Below are 12,754 nucleotides of genomic sequence, written 5' to 3'. Positions count from 1 at the left end.
AAACAAACAAGAAGGATGACATTAAATAGATCAAAATGGAAATTGCAATTGGAAACTGAAAGTGTAATCACTGATGTGCAGCAGTTTGCTTATACTGCATGCTCACATGTTCATATACAAAGACACACAATATTTAGATGTTCAGTAATATGATTATCTGTGTGTATTTGAACAGAAAAGATAAGCTGGTAAATGTCTTATGATTATACATGATAGTAAAAATTTCCCATCACTGAAAAGTCCAATTTTTCCTCCAACGCTTCTTCTATATTCCATATTTTCTGATGCATTCCTACTTTTTAAAACCTAATGCATATTTTCACTACGTCCAGTTATGCTTTGAAATACATTTTTGATGACAAAAACTCTATAAATAGAAACACTTTCAACCATAGTGCATTTATTATATATTTAGAAACACCTTTCAAATTGTTTATACATTGTGCATACTAAAGTTATCTGTATGATTCAATATTCATTTCTACATTTTGGGGTCATGCATGTACTGACAACATGAAATGATTCTGTGATCAACCACAGATTTACATTACCATCTGTAATTGCATAACAGATGCCGTACAACATTTGTTATTTTTTCCACACACATATAACAACACATGAATCTATGTGTGTTACATAAAGTAGATGACTGCATTGTGTATATGCAAAGTGTATTAATCTATGCATATCAGATAATTGGTGCCTCTACTATTAAAACAACAACAACAACAACAAAAAACAATCTTCCCTCTTTGCTATAGCAGCAAAACAGATTTTCTTGGTCTTGGTGTGCCACCCAGAGATTTTCAGTGGGCCCATCTCGCCACTCCTGTTAAAACTCCCACCCAGCAGGCTGCATTTCATGGCCTCATAATGCGCATTACCAAGTGTTGAGCAGCAGGTGTCACCATCTGAGTGTGCTTGGCTGTAGTATTTTACCTCTGATCTTGTATTGTTGGAAGACTTTGTTTGTGTCTCATTCCATTTCAAAGAATATATGAACTCTCTGGTCAGTATCAGGATGGCTATTTGGTGTTGTTTAACCAAAGATTTCTGGTGCGTCACTTTTTGTTATGCGAACCAAATTCAACCCTTCTCCATGTAAAATTTGCTGTCTCTATATTATATTATAATATATTATATTATATTATATTATATTATATTATATTATATTAGATTATATTATATTATATTATATTATATTATATTATATTATATTATATTTCTAACTAAACGTGGGTAGAATAGGTGTGACGCAGCGAGGCCTTGCCGGTCACGTGGTGCTGGGTCTCGGACACCGGTCGATACATCTTGTTCCTTCTTCCTTCCAGTCAGCGGTACTCTGCTTCAATACGGGCCGTCTGCAGGTTGTGTCCGTCGCATTTTCTCAGCAGTGCACTACGAAATCATGGACAGCAGAGGCTACGGTTCTGGTAAATGCACACTACTAGTTGCTTCTTTTTACATTCTGTCACAGACATGATTTCGTTTTCCGTTGTTGTCGAGGTAACATAGCCTTTGCATGTTAGCTGCTAGCTAAGCTAAGTCAGCTTTTTAGCTCAGCCACCAACATCAACCAACCAGCTGGAGCTCGAAACAAAGAAGGGTGCAGCTAACTACGCGTCAACTGATATTTTCCAGTTTGTGGTGGAGGCAGTGGGTGAAATAAGCTGATTTAAGAGGAGACGTATTACTCGTTTACCGTCTACTAGGCCCGTTAGCTAACATTAATCAAACAACATAGTTAGCCAGGCGAGCCTCTTGGCCGTCCGGCTGTTTATTTGCTAATGTGCTAGCGCAGAGGGCAGCATGGGCCTTTGTCGAATTGTTGTAAGACGTATTTGATGCTTTGCTAAAGTTAGTTGGCTAATTCCTGTAAAATGGAGTCAGTGTGGGAAAAGCCTCCGTTATACGCTAGTTAAGAAAATGGCCGCCTTATCCAAAATGCTTTCACAACTTAAGTTGGTTTAATGTTAACATTAAAACCAGTGTTGCCTTCTGAAATGGATAATAATTTCCAATTTGCACAAAGCTGTCAAAAATGAAAGCTAGCACATTCACTGTCTAAAAAATCTAGAGAAGTTCCTTAAGTTCCCTTTGCTGAGCTACAGAAGTAGTGGGTTTTTGTTAGTTTTTTGTTTTTTTTTTAACCCTCCTGGTGTCTTCATTTACGAACACCAAAAAATATTGTTTCCTTGTCTGAAAAAAGTTCAGCAAAAAAATTACTCAAATTTCTGAATATTTGCAAAACCTTCAGGAAGAAAATTCCAATAACTTCTTAAAAATTTCCCTTAAAAGTTTGATTTAAAAAAACAAAACAAATTTGGCACGAAAATTCTTATTTATATTTTCAAAAAGTGAGTAAAAACCTTCCAAAAAAATCCGAAGAATATCTAAAGTGATTTCAGATGTAGTAGATGCAGTAAAGCTTCTAATATAAATTCGCTGGAATTGGTTGAATTTTTTTTTTTTTAATGAATGTTCTTAAGAAACATTTTTAAACATTTCTTTCCTTTTTCAGGTTACTCCAGTTGGGGAGGAGGAGGCTCAGGCAGCAGAGGTAAGAAATGGAGTGAGTACACCCTGCACTGAATAATGAAATAAAGATAGTCATTAAACCAGAGCTGGGTGATACTGAGAAAACTGATTTGCCTGTGATGTTTAGAAAACAGAACATTTTTGGAGGTGATCATCAGACAAGTTGATGTATTCACTCTTTAGTTGACTCAACACATATTAACCAAACATCCTTATAATATAGTTTGATACCAAAGAGTCAATGAGTAGATTAACATCTCAACAGAATAAACTAATAAAGGCAAGTACTTACTTTGACCAACCTAGAACAACTATCATTATTTCAAAAAATTAAAAATGAGCTACCATTTCCATTTGTAAAAAAGTGATTCTCAGTTTTTATTAATTCTGATTAGGATTTTTATTCATTTATGTCTTCAATTAGTCACTTGCATTTTCATTAAATGACTAATTGTTTGACCACCAGTCTTTTATTGTAGTAAGGGACATGATAGTGGTCATATTTACATTTTTGATTCTTCACATTACTAGGATCTGGTGGTTTTGACCTGTATGGGGGAGGTTATAAGGACTCGATGTCTGGGCTTGATGGCTATGGAGGAGGAGGAGGTCACATGAGGAGAGGGCTCTCAGGAGGATCTCTGCTGTCATCCACGGGCACACATGCTGATGCAGTGATCGCCAAGATTAACCAGCGCTTGGACATGCTCACTCAGTTGGAGGGAGGGTTGAAAGGGTCTCGAGGTGACAGGTAATAATTGCTTCCTTTTCCTGCTTCATGCCGTTGTCACCACTCAGATGTCACTACTGCGTAACATGCCAGTGAAAGCAAATTAATTAATTAATTAAATCTCCCGGTAGTGTATGTAAAAGTTTAAGAACATAGCACATGTTGTAATGTGCCATCTGGTTGGTTGACAGCGTTGTCTCTGAAGGTTTCTTCATGTCTGAGTAATATCCAACCAGTTAAATATTGCTTGTTTTTAGACTAATCTCAAAAGTATCTTGGTAAATGTAGATTAAAGGTGTTGAGTCCTTCTCATGCCATTAAGTGGAACAGGTCATGACCTAGTTTTGGATTATGAAGCAACCACGTAGTACCAAACTTTTTCAACTGTATGGGAAAAAATCTATTAACATGCCAATGTTGATCGAGAGTAGGAAAGTTATTGTTTGAGAATGTGGAGGATGCTCCAGCAAATTTGGCTGTTTTAGCCTGCTAAGACATTTCCTTACACCTGACACCCAGCCTTTGTGTATGCCTCAATTCCTACTTGGGATGACCATGGTGTGTTTTGCTCGCAGTTGCATTTGAATGCCTCAGCATCTGAGGATGCTTTTCCTTTGTTCCCATTTAGTAGCTTGCAGTTTGTCTGATTGCTGGGAAGAAAATGTTGTTGTGATTCCCTCAAAATCTTTAGACGGTGTGAAAATGCATGGTCCCCCGTAGGAGGTGCAAATGCAGACCAATTTTTCTGTTTGTATCAGATCAACATCCTTGCACATGATGCCAGTCCATCTTTACTTATTACTTCCAGAACATTGCTTTTGTCTTGACTTAATGTTTGTGTTTACACACTTTGTTTCTCTCATCCTCCATGTGACCTAACCCTGTGTTCTGGCTTTAGGTTACGCAAGAGAGATGAGTTACAGGTGCTGGCCTGATATTACTTTGTCAAGCTGAAATGTTCATTGAAGGATGCTTGCTGTATTTACAAAAACACCCTTACTGCCCCAAAAACGCCCACTTTATATTATGATCCCCTTTCGTTAGTATGCACTGTAACTGAGTCACTTCCCAGGATAGAAAACTACTGCACCTGTTTCTCAAGACATCACTGGTTCTGATGGGCCATGTTCATGTCTGTTCAAGGTTTCCCAGCCTATCTTTTAGCAAGGAAAAGGAGTTAAAAGAAACTGCATTTTCCTAATCTGCAGGAGTTTCTGTAAATTTAAGAATAAGAGAAAAAATGTTAATAAAAAAGACCACAAGCAGAGTGTTAAGTTGTTTTGGATCATCATTTTTGATCTAATGTGGCTTATGAAATAAAGCTGGGAGTGACAAGAAAACATGGAGAAAGCGAGACCATGGAGGAGAAGGAATAGCAGGTGGAGAAATCCAAACCTGGCTGCCTCCCTGCCTCCCTTGCTCTCTGCTCTTGTCTGTCAACCCTCTCCCTCCCTCCATCCCGCAGGTTTGACCAGTACGAGTCATTCGACTCGCGCTCCTCTGCTCTCACCTCCTCCCGAGATCTCTACAGATCTGGCGGCAGTAGCTATGGTTTTGGCGATGGCCGTGGGGACACCATGCTGTTGGGTCAGCGAGGAGGCTCAGGCTTCGGAGGGGGAATTGGGCTAGGGGGAGGAGGAGGCTTTGACAGCCCCTCCTCGTCCTATGGAGTCGCTAAAATGCGACAGAGTATGAGGGAGTCCTTCAGCGGTGGCCATGGAGGAGGTTCTGGAGGTGGAGGATGGGCTGGAGCTGGCCGACGTTCCCCCAGAAGGGGTGGAAGTGCCGGGGGTCGAGGAACTGGAGGAGGGTTTGGAAGCCGCAGGTCTGATCCCACTCCATTAGGCGGAGGTTTGCGTGGAAGTGGTAGCGGTGGCCAGTCCCACCGCGGCCACTCTCCAGGAGGTGGTAGAGGCAAGCTCCCATCCCTCCTGTCCAACCGCATGTACCCTGAGACTGGGGGCTTCCAGGGTTCTGCTCCAGGGCCTCACGACTTTCCTGGGAGGCATTTTGGAGGGGGCCCACGGGCTGGCCGCCAGCGAGGCCGCAAGAGACCCCTGAACAAAGTAAGTACCTCCAGCCAAATAAGACCTCCTCAGACACTGGGCAAAAATTAAGCCCTTTCTGATTCCCTCCTTTTTATGTCCTCAACCAACTGGCAAGTCAGCCTGAAGTGCTAGTTCCTGCTATTTGCCATCTAAAGCAGTTTGTCACAAATAATCCCCAATAAACATTTAATACAACAGTTGCCCTTTTTAGCTCTACCGAGTCCTTGATTAATGTGGTCAGAAATGTCATGGAACTGCCCTATTTCTTCTGTAAAGACAACTGACACATCTCCCCGTCTAATTCTTTGTCTTGGTATCTGTGGTGGTGTTGATTTCGCTTTGTGGCTCTTATTTAGTTTTTTACCTTTTATTTTGCCCCTGGCTTGAGTAATCTTGCCATAAAGGCAAATACTATTTATGTGGAAATTCCCAGAGAAGAGAGATGTATCAATTATTGGCTTTACCAAGCCTTAAGAATAGAGTTTATTTATTTATTTATTGATTGTTTGTTGTATTGTCCATGTTTTCAAGATATCCTTGTGAGTGCAAATAGACTTTTTGTTTACTGTAGCAGATAAAGCCAATGCGTGATGTTCAGAAGAAGAGAAAGCAGACTCTCAGTGGAACAGATGAGCCAGAGTCAAAGATGAACAAGACAGAAAGTACAGGGTCGGAGGCTACACAAGGTACTTTCTAAGATTATCGTGTAGAATTGTCTGCAAAGTAACCTTATTACATGGCAGACAACAACAACTATTTCTGTCTTGATCTAAAACTTATGTGTTTTGTTTTCTTAGAGCAACCAGAGAAAAATGGTGATGACAGTAAACCACAGACTGACGCTGCGGTGAGTAGATCAAGTTTAAACTTTGAGTCTGTGTAATTAGGAAATAAGGGTATTTGGAATAAAATGATTTTATTTGTACAAAACACTTGCTTCAACCGAACAATAAGTTTCTTCAAACAATTATCTCTTTCTCTAAATAATTATTTCTAATAATCTCCGGATGTAAATGAGGTACAGCTAGTTTTGTTGTATAGCACTGACAAGGAAGGCAGAAACTGTTCTGGCTTTCCTTTTTTATGTCATTAGTAGTTCTTTGGTGTGGATTTGAGTGGGACATGTAGCTTAAGTTACAAATAGATGTGCTAGCTTTAAATGCAGCCAAGGTTAGTGAAAAAGTGTGATAACTTGAGCTATTTTAAACACATAGATCTCAACTAGACTACTGCATAGACAAAGAAGACAATTTCCAACATATGACATTTGCTGAAAAATACACCAAAATGAAACCTGTTTCAGGTTATCCCTGGCTTTTTATGAATAATGGGATATCTTTCTTCACAGGAGACTAAACCTACTGAAGATGGAGATCAGAGTAAGCTTAGCCGCAGTGGCCTCTCACTGTATTTTCTCATTCAGTGTTTGCCAAGTCTACATCAGCTACTTCTGCAAACTTCTTGGTTTGTCTCACATCTTCTCTTGTGCTTCTGATTAGCCTCACCCAAGCAGGAGGACAAGAAGAAGCCACAGGGCAAGCAGACCCCAGTCCAAGGTCAGGACAAGCACCCAAAAATGAGGAAGAGAAGGGGATTCCTGGAAAGGTGAGAGGTCAAACCCTGACAAAGTAATACGTCATCCTCCTCCTCCTTTCTTTCACGTCATCACTGGGAAAGATTTAGCAGTTGGTTTTTTTGTGTTAAAAATGTATGTGAATTTGATCATGTATGACTCTCAAAAGACACCTTTTTATGTGGTTTATTTGTAATATTTTATCAATGATAACAATTTACTTATGTTGACATGACACTAAATAGTTTTTACTGTGATTTTTGCCATATCCTTAAATAACAGCCCTTATTTTGTCATCATTATTTTAGTTTATGGTTCATTGGAGCAAAGTTTCATTGACTTCTCAACTCACTGTTCCTTTTTGTATTAAGTCCTGTAGCACTAAGATTTCTCCCCCCCCCCAGGGTTATGTTTGCATGTTCTGTGTGCAAGTTTCGTTCGTTCTACAAGGAAGAAATGGAAACTCATCTTGAAAGTCGCTTCCACAAGGACCACTTTAAGTTCCTCTCCAGCCAGTTGTCCAAGCCCACCACAGACTTCTTACAGGTGACTAATATTTGTTGTGCATGACATTTTCAAGTCACATTTACGGAAGGTCTCATTCTCAAGTATGCAATGATTAATTATTTAATAACTTAGCATTATGTCAAGACCAGAATATCACACAACAGGCCAGTCACAGGCTTTTGGGCATTTTGTAGTGAATATCAAGCAATACGCTCACTGTGTTTGCACTGAAATTAAAGAATATGGTTAAATAAGCGTTACAGGAAGTTTGGGCCATTGTTTAGATATTAAAGCTGCAAACTTAGTGTTCATCTTGCACAGTTCAACCACAGAATCAGCACAATAAAAGTGAGAATATGTTTTTTTTCTATGTAGGTGCTTTGTATAGGTGTTTTTACAATTGTTTTTTGTGTCATATTGCATTATGTTGCTGCTATCATCAGAGTGCCTATTATAAGGTCCACAGCTCTTAGAAGTAATACATTTTTACAGTTTCATTTCACTTTTTTTGCGTTAAGTTTATTTTGACAGGTGGCGCATCTAAAGTTAATAATTTTCATTCTCAAGGTCTAAAGGGACTGAAACACTTGGCACACAAAGTACTGTGTTAATGGTTATGCAGTGTGGGAGTCACGGTTGTCGTAAATACAAACACATAGGTTAATTTGACAGAAATGTTTGACAACAGTTTTTGTACATAAAACAGTTTCAAGTGTTACATGAGGTGTAAACTAATCAGAATGTTGCTTTTGTATTTGTAGGAGTACCTGCAAAACAAGTTTAAGAAAACAGAACAGAGGGTCAGCCAGTTGGAAAACCACAGCGCAGCCATCTGCCAGGTGTACAAAGAACAAGACCTTACCAGGGGTAAGCAGCAGCAGCAGCAGCAGCTCTGTGTGTATTAATGCACCCTAAACAGAAGGAAATGTCAAGCGATTGCTCACTGCAGTTATTTCTCACTCCTCTGCGTAGAACTCGGTATGGAGCATTTCATGAGGAAGGTGGAAGCTGCTCACTGTGCAGCGTGTGACCTTTTCATTCCCATGCAGCCCCACCTGATACAGAAACACATCAAGTCTCCTGACCATAACTACAACCGTAAGGTAAAGCAGATCATCCCAAAATGGACCAGCTAAATGTATTGCTCATCCAGCAAACTAATCTGGTGGAGAAAAGAATCTGGGAAGCAACACTTACGAACACCTGCATGCCTGAATTGTAATTGATTTGTGAAGTATGAAGACTTGTTCATGCTGTGTGGATATTTGTTCTTTGGATGCTTTGCACTCTGTCCTATGATTGACCTGGAACTGTGGTCTTGTGTTTCAGGGTATGATGGAGCAGTCCAAGCGGGCCAGTCTGTCAGTTGCTCGCAGCATCCTAAACCACAAACTCATTGGCAAGAAGCTGGAGAGCTACCTCAAGGTATGTACCGCGTCTAAAAGTCATTGTATAGGTATGGATTAAATAGGCTACATTTACTAGTGCACATCTATGGTACTTGATTTTCAAACAAGAATAAGGGATCAGAATTCATGGTCACATTATTGCATGTTTTCAACTGCAGCCAAAGGAAACCAGTATACAACCCTCTGGACCTGGCAGAGAGAGGTTACTGTGATGCTCTTAGTATTTAAGTATTCATGACTTCAATCCTAGACTGCTTTATATTGCAACACAAAGAAACTCATATCAAGATACTGAAGTGTTCAGGATCATCTCAATACCACACCGTTCAATCTTTTGTCTGTCATTGTCACACGTTTATTCAAAGAGGAGCAATTTGAGCAGTACGTTTCAAATAGAAAACATTACATGCATGCAGAAATCGGCCCAAGTTCATGCTTTTGTTATTTTATGGATTGTCTAGCTGAAAATGAAACGTGAGCTTTTGAGCAGGAAATTATGCTCTTTTAAAACCAACCCCTGCAGTAATGATGGCACCGACAATGCTGCACCTAAGCACACATTTAGTAAGATTTGTTGCTTTAATAATAGTTTATTCCTAATATTCTGGTAAAAATCTCATCTCTGGCTAAGTTGTAACTGATTAGGATTTCAGTTATGATTACAACACTCTGCATTTTGAATTGCAATATACCTTGTAGTGTGGTAAAAAAAAACACATATCAAGGTTTTGTGTCAGATTTAATTCTTCACTGTCCATGAATGCTGTGGTAAAGAGACACTTGTGCATATCAAAATCCTTTTATCATCAGGGCGAAAACCCATTCACTGGTAACCAGGACGATCAGGATCCAGAGGACTCCATGGTGATGGATGTGTCGGAGTTGGAGTTAACTGGTGAGGCAGCAGACGGCCAGACGGAGGCAGCGCCAGTCAAGGATGAACCTCCGTCTGAGGGAGACCAGGACAAAGAGGTGGTTGAGGGGGAGACAGCAGCAGCAGCAGCAACAACAGCAGCAGCAGCAGATGAAGAAGTAGCACAAGCAGAAGAGGAAAAGATGGAGGAGGAGCTGGGGAACCAGGAAGAGGAGGAAGGTTTTGAGGTTGGGGAGGAAGACGAGGAAGATGAGGGATACGTGGTGCATGATGAGATTGATGAAGAGGGATTACCAGTGGACCTTGAGGAGGAGGATCAAGATGTAGGAGTAGAGGGAGCAGAGGTAGAGGAGGAAGACGACAAAAATCAGGAATGACTTTAATAGTCTGTGTGACTTCTTGACCTGAACGTCTGCCTGGACCAGTCGATGACCCCTCAGTACCATTAAAACCAGTGTAATTGGCAGGCATAATAAGAACTGTTCACACCTGCTCCCGTCATTTTTCACTGAGCTTATGTCTGTTAATTTTTTTTGTTAAAGGAATAGTTCACATTTTAGATACTACTGTTATTCACTTTCTTGCCGAGATGGAAAAAGTCGAAAAAATAAATAGTTGCACTCAGTAACTGTTGTCCTGTTTATGCCTACCAAGTCACCTCAGATGTTGGCAAAGATGAGACGTTGACTTCTTTTTGGACTTTTGAGAGGGCCTGGCCTGTGGTGTCCTCTTTACCAGTCTTGCTGTTAAACCAATCACCTTCCTGCATTAGCTCCATACTTACTGCAGCCGTGAGCGGTATTGATCTCTTTATTTAAAACCTGGGAAGAAAGCAAATAACCGTATTTTTTGAAAATGTCAATCTATTCCTCTTAATATTTTTTTTTCTTGTGCCTTTTGTTAAAATTGTTCTTAACTTAGATTAAGTTGTTTAGAATTGGTTAAAAGGTCATGAGTATTGTAATGTGGAGACATGTTGTGTACTTTTTCTTTGGAGTTTATGCAAAGTTATTAGCATTCAGTCTGTTGCCAGTATTGATCATGGTAAATGGGTGATTTTCAAACTGTTTGGTAAACACTAAAACAGGGTGGACTTCTTATTCCACACACAGGTAAAAGGAAGGGCCTGTCTGTTGAATGAGCATGGGATATCCTAAATGTCACATTCAGAGTGGGTTTCAATCATGTAATGTTTTTTTGCTTCATTTTGAGCAAGAAATAAACTTGGTGAATAAACCACTATTTTACTGTTCTGTGTCAGCGCTTTCGAGGTAAAATTGGAGGAAGAATGCTTTCTCACTGTCCCGAGAACACTTCACCGCTGCCTTCAGCTGTTTTGTCATCAGAAATTCAAGTAGTTTCAAAAAGACTGAACAGCCAAAGGTGTCAGTGAAACGTTCTGAGAAACCACTAAGGACACAGAATGAGAATCTCACTGCTGTGGTTGGTCAATTTGAAAATCTGAAAACCAAAATCAAACCAGAAATTGAGTGTCTGAGGGCATCGGTGTATTGTCTTGAGCGTCAACATGAGGATGCTCAACGAGATCACGGTCAGCTTTTAGTAAAAGATTAAATTAATGATATGATGCAAAGAAAAATCAACAAACTCGCTAATTTTTCCCAGGTGTGTAAGTTTAAAAAAAAATATTGAATTGGCCTTTTTTCTTTTTTAGATAATTATATTTATTGAACATATTTATGGCATAAAAATGGATATATATGATGTTACTCCAAATTTGGAAATATAAATTGCAATAAGTAGATGAATAACCTAAATAATTTAATGGTTTTATTTAAAAAATAAATTTTTTGGGACATACTGGCAATTTTCTAAGACTTTCAGATGTGCAATTTAGTATCGTTAACAGCTTCACTCAACCACTCATGTCTGAGGGAGAAAGTTTACTTTTGGGGTTTATCTTTGCTTTTGGTTTGAAGAGATGAGGATCAGTGAACACTAATTACATTTAGTTATTCTTACACTTTTGGCAGAATTGTCCTAACTGGTTTAGTCTCGAAATACACACTTAGGCAACCCATCAGACAATAGCTGATGCTTGCACCACTTATTTGCCGTGAGTTTCGTAAGACTATACACTTATCACACTGCTGCCATTGACAGCTGTCAGTCTTCTTTCCTATCTAAAGTAATCGAGATTACATTAGTCTTGAAATCATTACAGAGGTCCTGCATTATCGTGGAATTACTGAAACCAGAACTAATTTTACATAGGAAAATATTTGTAAGGTTTTAGAACATCTCTTCCACTCCCTCTCAATGTATCAATCACATCCTAATGTATCACTACACATTAGGATGTGATTGCTCTTGTCTGATGAGTGCAGTTCCATCTCTCCTTATTTCCAGATTTCAAATTGCTCTCTTAGAACTTCCAGGAATTTACTGACATCTCCATTTATCCCATGACCATTAAGCATTCTGGAGCTCTGCTGTCTTGACTCTGTCTTTCAAGGGCTCTGGTCAAACCTATAGCAGGACAACAGCAGTGAAACCTCAAGGTTCAGAACTGAGGCGAGAGCTGTAGTAGGAGTAGTTTTGTTGCAACAGTGCCACCTAGGGGAATTTCATCCCAAGGAAAGTTTAACCATTTGGGGACTGAAAAGGTCACAAGTTTGGACCCACTTAAACCTTCAAATATGACTCCACAAAAAATGTCAGTGTTTAATTGAACTTCTTTTTAAATCTCAGGTTTCAACAGACTCAGATTGTCCAAAAAACGCCTATGGTAACTGTAGTACATTAGCTGCCTGTCAATTATTGCACAATGCCCTGTAGACCTAGTAGTCAGCTGATGAAGCAGAGGAAACAGAGCAGGGACCAAACTCAGGGGACAAGGACTCTGATGCTGCACACCACGTGTGAAATCCCCCCATTGTCTAACAGACACCTGAAGTGCTCTACAGTACGATAGCAATACAGCAAGGAACTGTGCGTAAAAGAAATGCACATGAAAATCATAAACACACTCAATCAAACGCACAGTGCTGACCGACAATGCAGGAACCTAAACATGCAAGAACTAAAAACTCACAAAAAGTGTTTAACAGTAAT

At 39.6% G+C, this 12,754-nt stretch overlaps 1 protein-coding gene across 2 annotated transcripts; it reads left to right on the top strand.

The window, feature by feature from the left end:
- The first annotated feature begins 1,285 nt into the window (after positions 1-1,285).
- Positions 1,286-10,921, top strand: akap8l (A kinase (PRKA) anchor protein 8-like). Of its 2 annotated transcripts, none has more exons than XM_055009728.1 (13): positions 1,286-1,433; positions 2,522-2,560; positions 3,070-3,289; positions 4,734-5,334; positions 5,891-6,002; positions 6,114-6,163; positions 6,665-6,695; positions 6,816-6,921; positions 7,294-7,435; positions 8,158-8,263; positions 8,369-8,499; positions 8,726-8,821; positions 9,616-10,921. In XM_055009728.1, the coding sequence occupies exons 1-13, from the start codon at positions 1,409-1,411 to the stop codon at positions 10,054-10,056; spliced, it is 2,100 nt and encodes a 699-aa protein (XP_054865703.1). In that variant the 5' UTR covers positions 1,286-1,408; the 3' UTR covers positions 10,057-10,921. The 2 variants fall into 2 exon arrangements, with proteins under 2 accessions (XP_054865703.1, XP_023129693.1); XM_023273925.3 differs by having other exon boundaries at positions 1,287-1,433; positions 5,888-6,002.
- Positions 10,922-12,754: the final 1,833 nt, after the last annotated feature.

Source organism: Amphiprion ocellaris, chromosome 4 (assembly GCF_022539595.1).
Source record: "Amphiprion ocellaris isolate individual 3 ecotype Okinawa chromosome 4, ASM2253959v1, whole genome shotgun sequence".
Taxonomy (NCBI): Eukaryota; Metazoa; Chordata; class Actinopteri; family Pomacentridae; genus Amphiprion; species Amphiprion ocellaris.
This window is presented reverse-complemented; position numbering and strand designations above follow the sequence as displayed.

What these genes read in the sequence shown, in the direction of transcription:
- akap8l (XM_023273925.3), top strand. Translation starts at nt 1,409, where the DNA reads ATGGACAGCAGAGGCTACGGTTCTG. An exon ending in CAGCAGAGGCTACGGTTCTG is followed by an intron (nt 1,434 to 2,521) that starts GTAAATGCACAC and finishes TTCCTTTTTCAG; the next exon opens with GTTACTCCAGTTGGGGAGGA. An exon ending in AGCTGGAGAGCTACCTCAAG is followed by an intron (nt 8,822 to 9,615) that starts GTATGTACCGCG and finishes TTTTATCATCAG; the next exon opens with GGCGAAAACCCATTCACTGG.